General features: G+C 45.5%; 1 protein-coding gene across 2 annotated transcripts in view; it reads left to right on the forward strand.

The window, feature by feature from the left end:
• Positions 1-1948: 1948 nt before the first annotated feature.
• The window catches only part of FBXO11 (F-box protein 11), a 70136-nt gene continuing 59675 nt past the window's right edge, over positions 1949-12409 (forward strand). Inside the window, exon 1 of one of the 2 annotated variants that reach the window (XM_058019481.1) lies at positions 1949-2346. In XM_058019481.1, coding sequence (XP_057875464.1) covers positions 2232-2346 — 115 coding nt within the window. In that variant the 5' untranslated portion in view covers positions 1949-2231. The remainder of the gene's footprint in view (positions 2347-12409) is intronic. The other variant, XM_058019479.1, reaches the window with a different exon arrangement.

Raw genomic sequence — 12409 nt, forward strand, 5'->3', positions numbered from 1 at the left:
GTCAGTGAGAGTACACCTTGGACCTTAAGGAGCTAATTACAGAAAGTGTTTTTGTAGGCCAAGAGACCATTCAGCTTCAAACTAGTGCAAGACTTCTAAAGGAAGTTTAGAGTTTGCTTCAATTAAATAAACTTTTATTCTAGTATCAGAACCTTTAGATTCTTGAAGGCTCTCTGAAAATCAGCTGGTCATCCATCCTTGAACAAGCTCTCAACTATTCAGAGTACTAAAAATTTAGAGTATGCCTCCATTGAGCAATTGCAGGTAATCTTGTGACACCAAGAATTCATTTGCTTGGGGAAGAGAGCACAAGTAGAACAGCTGAACAGAAATTGATTCAATCAGTAGAAACACTCCAGTTTAAAATTAGAAGTTGCCAGAGAGGGGAAAAAAACCCCTAACCATGACACAGTAAGTTCAGCACAATACCTGGGTATGATTATTCTTCCCATTCAAGAGTTAAAGCAGAGTTTCACAATGCCACTACCAAAAATAAAAATACTTTATTGATATTTACATATAATTATGTAGCTCTACAGAACGTTCAATGCAGCAGCCTAGTAATCACTATGACAGAAACTAGTCCCAAACAGATTGATGTTTATATTCCTTTTCCCTACAAAGTTCTTTTCACAGGAGCTTAACTTCATTATCTCTTCCCCTAATATCAGGGAAGTTGGCAAGAATTATTTCTCTTGGACATGGAAAAACATCCTCTCCAGAAACATCCTCATGTTTCTCCAGTCATTCTTTAGGGCAACAAAATGTTAACTCTAAAAGGTGCTCCTTAATAACTACTGAGATTTCTCACACATTTATATTTGGTCTAATGTGAACTGAGAATTAGAATTTCACTGTCATTTCCTTTGGAATCACAAGTGTAAGTGATTTTAAAGCTTTTTTCTTTTTAAAAGCTGTCATTTCCTTTAGCTATATTATACCTTCATTTGTCAGCTTGAAACAAGCTCCTACCTAATGTGTTTTTAATTACCATCATTTATTTACATTTTATACCAGATAACACTCTTGCTTTTCAGGCATAGACAAGGGCCCTGGTTCCAGAAGCTCCCAGAGCTCCGTTTAAGTAGGACTCCACACAAACCCACCTTCACAACATTAGAAGCAGATTCCTGAGTAACCCCACAAAGAGATGATCTCTTCCTACAGCCTGGGTTATGCCATCCATTTTATTAAGTGACTCCTGAAAAGGAAAAATACCACAGCTAGCTTCGTTTACTTTTTTTCCCTGCTCTGAGGCCATCAGTGAGCACCAACACGACAAATATAAAATAAAGGAGGAAAAGCCTCATACACTTGTCTGAAGCCCAAACTAAAGAGCGTTATCGTAGTATTGGGAAAAGACAGCACAAACAAGAGCGGGCACGCTGGCCAAGGAATATAGACAAATCCAGAAGGGAAAAAAAGGTTAACAAGCAGCCAGGAAACCGAGACGAGCCGGCACCCACATCACGGCTAATCCCAGCCCAGGCAGGGTTACCAAGGCGCACGGCACCACAAGGCACCGTCGCCAGACGCCCGCCCTCTCTCCTTCGCCACACACGGCCTGAGCGGAGCCTGCCGGACCCCTCCGCAGCCCGTGTGCTGCCGGTGGATTCCGGGCCGCCCCGGGCCCGGCTCCCGCGCCGGATCCTCACGGGCGCCGCCGCGGCCGCGGCCACAGCCGGGCCCGGGCGCCGCCATTGCCGCCCCACACGCGCGGCCCCGGCCTTTTATAGGCACCGCGCCGCCCCACCCCGCGCCGTGCCGCCCGCCCGCCCCTCCCCAACCCGCGCACCGATAGTACGGCAGCGCCCATTGGCCGCGCCGGCGCCGGCCGTTTGTGTGGGGCGCGCCGATTGGCGGAGCGCGGCCGCCCAACGGCCGCCCGCTCGCGAGCGCGTCCCTGGCGGTGTCAATGGCTCCTCCTGCCACGGAGCAGCGACGGGCCTGAGCCGGGCAGGACCGCGGGATCGCTGGGGGCCGGGACGGGGGGGGCGCGGCGCCATCGTCCCCCACAGCAGCGCTGAGAGAACCGGCGGCTCCTTTGCCTTCGAGCGAGCCGGCAGCGGCGGCGGGACCCGCGCCCGGAGATTTCCCCCCCGCCCTTCCCTGCTGCCCGCGCCTGCGAGGCGGCCGCCCCGGGGCTCCCTCCGAGCGCCCCCGTCCCCGCCGAGGCACCGGTTGCCGGAGGATTCCCCCCCTCCCCTCCCGCCGCCCACACGAGCCGGCAAATGAACTCGGTCCGAGCCGCCAACAGGAGACCCAGGCGAGTGTCCAGGCCGCGCCCGGTGCAGCAGCAGCAGCAGGAGAGGAACAACGCCGCCGCCGCCGCCGCCGGGGATCGGGGTAAGCCGGACTCGGGGCCCGCCCTGCGCGGGGACCGGCAGGAAAAGCCCAGGCTGCTTCACCCTTGGCTCCCGCTCAGGCCGCGCTTTGTTTAGCTCGGGCTCTGCCCCGGCTCGGGGGGAGGCGGGGGCTCGGCCCCTTCCCGGGCCGCGGAGGGGGGAGCGGATCGCCCGCGGCCCCTCGGGACAGGACACCCCCCCGAGCCCCCGCCCCGTCCCCGGGGACGGCGAGCGGGCGAGCCGCCCTCTCCCCCCGGGAACACCGGAGCCTCCCCGCGGGGAGCGGCGGGCCTGGTCCCGAGGGCCGCGGGGGGAAGAGCGCCCGGGGGGCTGCGGGGCGGGGGGAGGCGACGGTGTGGGGCCGCTCTCGGCGGCACCTTCCCCGAAATGGTGTCCGGGGGCGGCGGCCCCGGGTCTGGCCGAGGCTCCGCCGGGCCGGGCCCGCTGCGCCGCGCCTGCTGCGCAGTTCGGGCTCCGGCTCCAGCGCCGGCGGGGGGGCCGCGGCCCATCGGCCATTGATCCCCCCCGGGCACGCCGCCCCCGCCGCCCCCGAGCGGAGCGGGGGCTCGGGCCGCCCGCAGCCCGGCCCTGCCCGGCCGGGGCCTAGCGAGAAAATGTTGACAATTGGGAGCTAGCGGGGGAAAGCACCATTGTGTGAGGGCATGAGGAAGCGGCGAGGTGGGATTGGCCCCTCCTGGAGCCCGGAGCGAGCTGCGGGGGGGCTCGGGGGTGGCGGCCCCTCGGGCCTGGCGCTGTCGCCCCAGTGGTGGCTCTGGGGGTGCCGCTGTGCCTGTGCTCCGAATGTGCAGGGCTGCTGGTGGCTGGGCTTTTTTTTTTTCTTTTTTTTCTTTTTTTTTTTTTGAAGGCGAGATGGGGGTGGGATTGGAGGAGACATTTTGCATGTCTTATCTGGTGGATTGGATTTTAATTTTTTATGCATTACCTGTCACAACTCCGGCATGATAAAGAAGACTGATCCGTGGTGCGGTCTTAGGTGTACAAATGCCTTTTTAAAATTAAAAAAAAAGAAAAAAAGCTTCATTGTCAGCTGAATGTCTTTTGTTTGAATATCTAGGATATCGCATTGAGAACAAGGTGTTTTAACTATGGAGATGCGTCGCGATAAATATTTTAGTGCATTTTCTGCAATCAGAACATTTTAAGTAAATGAAGTAAAGAAAATTTAATCTGAGGAAGTATTTTTAATTCTCCATTCCTCTCCCTCCCCTCCCTCCCCTTCCTTCCCCCGCCCCCCCTCGCACACATTGGTCAGAGCAAAGAATGTTACCCAGACCAGATTGCTGTGTATATAACCAGAGGATGTGATGTCTTATGCCCAATTATGGGTCTTGTGTAAACCTTCCAAAATCTTCAGTAATTATATGATTAAAATGACTTCTCTGGTATACTGACCTTTAAAAGAAAAACAACAACAACAACAAAAATTCCTCTCAAAGACATGCACTGAAGGTTTTCATCGTCGATGTTCCATATGCAGAATATAGGCATTTTTTCAGCCCCATGGCTTACTTTGCCTTTTAAACAGATGAAAATACAACTTATAAAAGGCATCCAGAATGATGTGCTTATGGATTAAATGCAGTGATTATTCAGTTTTACATTGGACTGCCACTGTTCATATGTTACTAATTTGGTAAAGATACAGGCAGAAACTTTCTCCATTAAAATGTGAGGCTGCAGTGTATTTGTATTGCTCTGACATTTCTGGAACTCTGGACTCACCTATTTTTTTTTTCCACATTGTTCTTCTGGTTCACATGGTTGACCACTCAGTGGTGATGAAATTATAACAAAATCAAATTCCATGGCTTGTGGAAATTACCGTTCCATGTGGATCACTGCTAGCTTTTTCCTTGCATTTTTGAAGGTCAGTTGTGCTAGGTCTCACTTGGCTAAAAATGTATCAACAGCATTAAGGTTTTTTGTCATTAGTGTTTCATCTGCATTTGGGGGTGTCTCTAGTGCAGTTTCTGTTCTATCTCAGGATTTGCAAGGTCTGATCCACCATATCTGGAAGGTAATTTCAGTTTTACCTGTGACTTTGATGGCTTTGTGCAGGGCTATTGCAGTAAAGGCTGATGAATAATGCTACTAAATTAAAAGCCAATATGCTGGGGTTAGACTGTGCCATGCAAATCAGTGTTGACTTTTTTCACCTTTATTCCCAAGCAATGTAGGTCATCCTAAAAAAGGCTGTACAAAAGAATCAGTATAAATTATTAGGAAAGGGTTTCTATTGAATTCAGATTTAAATTTGTTAATAAAACCCTCTTACTGGATACTGTGAGTGCAGCTATGACTGAACAAAAATTATTTTTTGTTACTGTTAATTTCTTTCCTCCTTCATATTACAGCTCTGTGCTTATAGGCACAGATATCATGGGACAGAGTTGATAATACAGCTCACAGTTAATCTTTGGAACTTCTTGTTTCATATCATTAAATTGCTTAGTAAAACATGTAGTAGGTCTTGAGCTTTATTTATTATTTAATGCTGTGTAAGTAGACAGTGTTTTACAACTGAGTAACAGCTGTTACATGTTCACTGCTGGGTTAAAATCAAGTTATGATGCCTATTGTTAATAAAGAGACCACTGAGAAAAAATACTTTTCTAAAAATCCTTCCTCATAGGCTCCTTATAAGAATTTAAAAATCATACAAAGCTGTTCTTTATACTGAAGTAATTTTCATTTTATGTGTGTAGTAGGAACAAATCTAATGAATATATAACCACGCTGTCTATAATACACATTGATGAACAATACCTGTGTCCCTGTGTTCTGATTAGTGGGGAAGGGAGATCATAAATAGTTGCAGATAAAAATATTTTCTCCCCCAGACTCCCTGTGTTGTTCAGCCAAGATAAGATGTCATCAGGATACACTTCCCAAGATGTTTTGCCTTATGCTCTGCTGTTCACACCTCCCTCCATCTACGTTAGCCACTCTGGCTGCACCATGGCACTTCTGTTCTGCCTTCTCCCTCCTGATCTCTCCCCAGTCACCAGTGGGGTTACCAGTGGTTTATTCAGTGGTTTTGCTATTCTGCATGAATGATACAGAATAGATGTGCCCTTTTATTTTCTTTAGGACAAAGGTCTACCCAAAAGGAAATCTGCACTCGGTAATGTTTATGATTAAATATTCCCATGTTTGCTTATAGTGCTGTTTTTTTCTTCCTTGATTGCATAGGTTTGGCTAGTTTTGCTAGGAAGAAGACAAGGTTATACAGTTATTTTAAAAGACCAAAAGATCTTGTCCAGAATGCAGCTGAAATTGTCAACCTCAGAGCTATCATATGAATATTTTTTTCTTGTTTCTGTTCTTCTCAAAATAATAACTCCATTAGTGCATATGTGCCTGTGTGAGACCAGCACATCATTGGCTGCAGTGCTAATGAGGTTCTGAGCTGCATGTCCAGAATTAAGTGCTCTTAGGCTGGGCTCCTGTGTGCTGATAAGTCCCCAGCTGCATCTGCCACGGTGCTGCTGTTCCTGCTGCCGGTGTCCATGTGACACGGCAGGGGCTGGCTCTGAGCTGCCTGCACCAAATGCTAACTGCCTTTTTTTTTCCCCAGGTTGATTTTTGGCACGAGTGCTGCTACAGGGAAGGGATAACACTGAACGCCTGTGGGTGTGGTGGGACTGTGGCAGCTCCATTTTAGATCGGGTTAAGCTGGGTCAATACTTTTGGAGCTGAGGCGAATTTAATACGTGCGTGCTGTAAACCTACCTTGCAAGTTTGCTTCCCCTCCTAGCCCCAATCTATTTTGCAGTGAAAACAAGATAGATACACCCATACGGTCTGTGTGTCACTCTGCAACTTCTGAACTTGTTAGCTCATTTCAACCAAAGTTGACAAAGGGGTGTGAAGTTAAGTTTTGTGGCTGGGCAGAGGACGAAGACAATGAGGGAAAGACATTTATAACTCACCCTCTTCTACCCATGCCAAGAAGCAGCAACCAGCTGGCCTGTCAGCACACAAGGTAATTGAATTAGTCATTTGTCTTATAGGGGACACGAGGGCTTGACGGACTGGGAAAAAGAGTGGGTCAGGCTGTGTAAGACAGACATGTAGAAACTAAACTCCAGTAGAGTTCTTGCTCACAACGTTTGAATTTTGTAATGTTGAGATAAATATCTTAGGAAAGGTAAGGAGTCTTTATTTGGCTCTGTTTCAAGTGTGTGTGTGAAAGCACGTGCATTATTATATATGATTGTTTTTTTTTAGTACGTGCTAAAGGCTTATTTGGTGAGTGCAGGGCAGTAACAGTAACTGAATTAAATTATTCTTATTCTGAAGCAAGTGCACAGACTTGCATCAAAGCATCTAAATGGGTTTCAGTTTTTGTAGGGTCATCCCTTAAGGCAAGAAGTCAAGTCAGGCATCAGTTGCTCCACATGGAAAGAAATCTAGTTAAGGCTTTTCTCTTATTTCTTGAAAGTGAGTCATGGGCTGGGAAAAGATATGGAAATAAAATTCTTGGTTTTGCAATGAAAAGTTTCCAAAGTCTACCTTACAGATAAAAGTTTGGAGCCTATAAACTTGGTTCTTCAAGTACAATTTCTGTTTCCCAAAGCCTCATTCCGAATTAGGAGTACAAAGGAGTATCTGTGTACCTTTGTTGTCCTTCATATAGGACAACTGCCTAAACCTATGCTAAAGCTTTCTATTTCAGTTGGAGAGATCAAAATCAAGTGTATTTGTTCTTGGCATACACAGTAGTGTTCATTGCCTATAGTCATGGTATATTTTAGTCAATCTATTAACATTAACATCAGTTATAGTTTCCCAGAAATATCAAATCTTTTTTTACTTTCTGTGTGACAAAAACTTGGAGCCCAGTGGTTTAAGAGATAATGAAGCCTCCTCTATGGGTCTGTTTTATTATATCTTTGTGCTTTGGGGGAAGGTTATGCTCTGTGCCCCCCTCCTTGCTCTGGTGCTTCCTGGGACAATCACAGCTGCAGAGCAGACCAAAGCTTGCAGTGTATGTCAGGCTTTTACTGCAGGTGTGCAGGCATGAAGCATCTCATTTGTTGAGCATAAATAAACATTCCATGCCCTGGATGTGAGGCTTTGATGCATATGCAGGGAAGTGGAGACCTAGGAAGGCTGTGTCAGGCCAGCAGCTGCCTGGGAGGGTCAGGCTGGCAGCGTGCTTCCATGGCAGCTCCCTCAGCAGCGTGTGAGCCCCGTGTGCCTCGCCAGTGCTGAATGTGCAGAGCCACTGCTGGGCTGGGCGTTGGCTCAGCACACTGAGCACACACACACACACAGAGACACACACAAACACACAGAGGGGCGTCCCAGGGCTGCCACTGCAGCCAGGACAGCTCTGGCCCACGCTCTCCTCTGGGTCCCTGGGTAATTGGAAGGAGGATGCACCAGGTGCGTTGTTAACGTGCATCACCTGTGGCAACACTTAAACTTCCTCTTGCAGGCCTTGCCTCAAAACTCTTTGGTCTGCTAGGAAGAGGAGGTAGTGTGCTTCTGTAAGGTTTTTAAGTTGCATTGATTAGTGATTAAAGGTATTTAGTCTTACACATTGCAACAGATGCAATAGGAAAATTAACCCAGAGCTGCACAACATATGGATAAAAAAAGAAGCAGAGGTGAACTGACTGAACTAACAGGAATTGAGAAAATGGAAGGTTTGTCAGTTGAATTTGTCATTGCCTAATCTTTTCATGGTTTCAGATTATTAGGTATTTCTTTCTGTTTCTTACTTGTGTGATGTTTCTGCATTCAGCACTTGGATTGGAAGGGGAGTAAAACTTGGTGATTCTTGCTCATGATACTAAGCTGTAGTATCTAAATATAATCTAGCTTTTAGTCAGAGTCCTGCAGTTCTTGTGAAATGGGGGCCAAGGAGGGGGAAGGGAAAGAGAGCAAATTAAAAGCATGCAGTGAAATTACAGAGTATCAGAATTTTGTAGTATATTATTGTTTTTAAATTTTTGTAGAAGAAAAGAATGAGTTCTAGATGTGGGTTCCTAAGTAAAGAAGATGCTCTAGAGGCATCCTCTATTATGTGCCTTGTACTTCCTGTTAGAAAGTTTAATTAACTTTTTTTGAGGTGATTAAAATATATGAATCTGAAATCCTTCATAAAAGATAGCCTGGATAGTAGTTATTGTGGTTCCTCTCAATAACAGTTTTCCTGATTATAAAAATCAGGAAATTCCCTGTTCTTAAAATTATTATTCATTTGTGGGTAGAAGCTAGGCTAAACAGGCAATGAGCACTTATAAAACCTGGAGTTCTTTCAGTAGGCTTTTGGGGACTATTTTTTTGCTCTCCTCTGAGAGATTTCCTTTCCTTGCATTTTTCCAAGAGAGCTAAGTAATGGTAGAGCCTGTTTGTTAGAGAAAGAGGTTGTCCTGGTTCTCCTGCTTCTAACTTGATGCTCAGCCTTTGCCTTGCTTTGTCACCCTTAGCTCGCTGAACCATATCACCACAGAAACCAAGCCTCCAAAACACTGGGAGTAGTTCCCTGCTGCTTTAGCTGTTGGAGCCCTCTCCCTGCAGGGCTGGGTAAGAGACCTGCCCGTCAGTGGGACTGGCCCTTCCCTCCCAGGTCACCCCTGGATCAGCTTGGCTGTGCTGTGGGGTTGGAGGCTGCCCCAGTGCCTGGTGCCAGTGCTGTGTTTGAGAGGGGCTGTGCAGTGCTGCTGGGGCTCTGTGCTGTGGGACATACAATGAAACCTTCTGTTCCTTGTAACAGGAACCTGCAGTTTCCATTCCGTTGCCAGGTTTGTCAGGTCCCTCTGATGTCTTATATGTGAGAGTTCAGGCACTGCTTTGTTCTGGGAGCTCAAACTGCTGCATAGTTGAGCTCTGCCTGGAAACCTTGTCACTCAGGCTCCTGGGTTTGTTTCTGTTGAGTGCTGTACCTTGGCTCTGTGTAGGTTGTTCCACAGAAGCCTGTGGAGATATGCTTCCCATACATACCGGATATCTCTGGTATTCCTGTATCAAAATAATAGTGGTGTTTATCTTCTTGCACAACCAGTTCTGTGTTCCAAAAATCTGATTCAGCTGTACCATGTGAGTGCCAGTCTAGTGCTGGTAGAGCCTATAGAGCTTTCCCTCACTTTTTCTGTTCTGACTGACTGCATTGAGCTTGGTAGGTACACACAGCATGGAGAGATGAGCACTCCTGAGAATGAGATTGGAAAACAAAAGCTTGGGTTTTGTCCTACTTTGAATTGCCACTACATGGCAACAAGGCCAAATCAACAACTGTACTTGAAATTCCTGTACTTACTTTAAATAACCACTGTCCACACCAGCAGAAGAGCTGAATTTGCAGTCTCATGGTCATCATACTGTGTGTATGGTTTTATACTGAAGGGCTGGTTAGCATTAATAGGTCATGTTACAGTAACTGTTTCCTTTTGGTAATCCCAGTTTGTAGTACTTGGAAACAGCCTGTTTACCTTAAGGGCTCTCATCTGTGCCTTCTCTTCTGTTGCTTGTTTTCATCTTATGCCTCCAGAAGCAAAGGTTCCAGGGTTTAGTGTCTTGCTTTCTGAACAGGGGTGAGCTGTAGCTCTACAGCAGGTCTACATTTCAAGCTATCTTTGTGTTTGGATAGGTATTGTAGGATGACAGGTTACCTACCATGTGTCAGCTGATCTGGGGTGTCTGATTCACAGTAATTGTTCATGTGTATGCTCTTAGCCTGTGGCAAATGGAAGGTAATTTGAGTTAGCTTGACCCTCTTTCATTATGCTCTTGCAAGGCACTCCCTTCTCCATGTGGATTGTTAGACCTGCTGAAGAGCCCTGGCTAAAACAATAATGCAGTTTCTGTCTCTCAGATAGTTTGGTTGTAGAACAGCAGGATGAGGACTTCACCAATTTCCTGTGTTGTTGTGGTTTTGAGGCCATACCTTGCTGAAGAAATAAATCCTACAAAGATGCTATCCTGAAAACCAGTCAGATGTTACAATTGCCAGGTGTGTTTTCCTTTAACAGAACATACAAAGCTTTATTATTGCATTTATAAACATATAAAACAAGTTGTTTATTTCACAGTATCTTGGTATACTTCTTTCTTGTTTTTGAAGAAGTACATTTTACCTTGATTTCTCTCAGATGATGCTTGGTAATTGAAATAATTCTAACACTGCAGTAACAATTTTCGATGTTCTCATTCAAAGCCTATTGAAATCCCAGCTAACTGAAAAATTCCCATTTGCTTCAATTGGCACTTAAATTTGATCTGAAATGACATGAAAGGTAAAACAATTGATTTTCTTTTTAGTGCCTAGTTCTTATTTGAAATTTGATTTTGCAACAGCAAATCCAGTCCAGTCTGGTTCATCAATAATTGTTAAAAATCTAAAATACTACTTAAATGTTTATGGGAAAATATTCTTCAGTAGTGTGATACTGCCATCCTCTCTTGCTGCCTTAGTGAATTCTTAAGGCTCCCAGAGAAACTCAGAACTGTCTCTTGAATCTATTCCATTTCCTATTCTTACACAGATTAATCTCTTTACTTAATTACTGCATTACTGATCCTGTGTGTATATAAAGTATCCTTCCTATTTTTTCTTTCTTATTTGGTCAATAAATGTTTTTTCTAGGAGATAATTGGGTAAAATTTACAGTTCCCAAGCTTCTTGTACTTGGAAAAGTCAGAGGAAATGTGTAAATTTCTTCTTTAATTGGAATTTGAGACGTAAGCCTTGGTGCAGACTTGTTGTAGTCCTGTGAGAAATAAATAGTTGGGGAGTTTATCAGCATACCTTTGGAAAGTTAAGTTTGTCAGCATACCTTTACAAAGAACATTATGCTGCAGAAGCATGGGAAAACTTCAGATTTTAGTCATTGTTTCTATGAGCTGAGGACAGAATTGAATGCTTTGTCTAAATAAGCCTTTCCTGACAATTGGGAAAGCAGGAGCCCAGAAAGGTGACCCAAATGCTGTTGGGTCATCAGTGTCAATTGTGTGTAGTGGTTGCTCAAATTAATGTTTGCCATTTCCTTCAGTTGTTGCTGTCTTGACCAAGGACTGCAGCCCTTAGATGGTTGTTACATTAATCCTTGTCAAGGTGTGATGCCTCACCTTTCTCTGCAGGTGGTAGGATCTGTGACCATGTCCTTGGACATTCATGCACAGTCTTTGAAGAGCAGTTATTCAAAATAAACCAATTGCTCTGAAGTTTTGTTTGCTCTGTTTGGGCCTGTGTTGGCTGCAGCTGTCCAAGATGACACCATGGGTGGGGACAAGAGGTAGCTGAGCTCTGTCTGTTATGACCCTGGAAGAGCAAAGGTCTGGGGCAATTGCCTTGTATGAGGGTGTGTAGTGGTTTTTACGTCCCAGAACAATTGCTTTTCATGGAACAACACGCTGGTTTGGGTTGGAAGAGACCTTAAAAGTGATTTAAGTTCAATTTCTAATTTCCCCTCTTGTATTAAGATCCATTTGGAGCTTCCTCTGGTTCCATTTTTAAGTCTCCCTAAAGCTGTACAATAATTGAGCCTCTAAGATACGTGCCTTGGATTTCTGTTGAGAGAACCTCCTTCAGCACAAGAGTTGTTGGGCCAGCCAGGCATCAGTGGGAGGAGAGAGGATCAGTGCTTTGGGCTACTGCTGCTGTCAGGATGACTAGAAGAGGAATGGGTGTAATTGTGATAATGGGTGATACCTGAGCAACTTCAAGTGGCCTTTGATAACAAGTTTAGAACCTTTCATATCTTGCCAAATATCTTCTCATTGATCAGCAGCTTGTGATCAATAATCTGCTGATACGCTTGACAGCATCAGTATGGTTGTTAGTCATTGTCAAATTTTACCTTGGTTTGAAAGGTTTCAGTAACTGAAAAAGGCATATCCCAGTAGGTTCAGTGGGTGTCTGTCTAATGAAGCTCAGTTCTGAAGATCAGTTCATCACAGTACTTGTCAGTGTGCTGTTGGATCTCCCATTTTGTCTAAATAATGCTTGAACCTCTGAACTTGTTAACTTTAAACAGGAAATAATGTTTACTAACAGCCCCATCCCCTCTAAAACTGTTTTTTAAATGTCAGAA

The sequence above is a fragment of the Melospiza georgiana genome, chromosome 3 (genome assembly GCF_028018845.1).
Source record: "Melospiza georgiana isolate bMelGeo1 chromosome 3, bMelGeo1.pri, whole genome shotgun sequence".
In the NCBI taxonomy this organism is placed as follows: domain Eukaryota; kingdom Metazoa; phylum Chordata; class Aves; order Passeriformes; family Passerellidae; genus Melospiza; species Melospiza georgiana.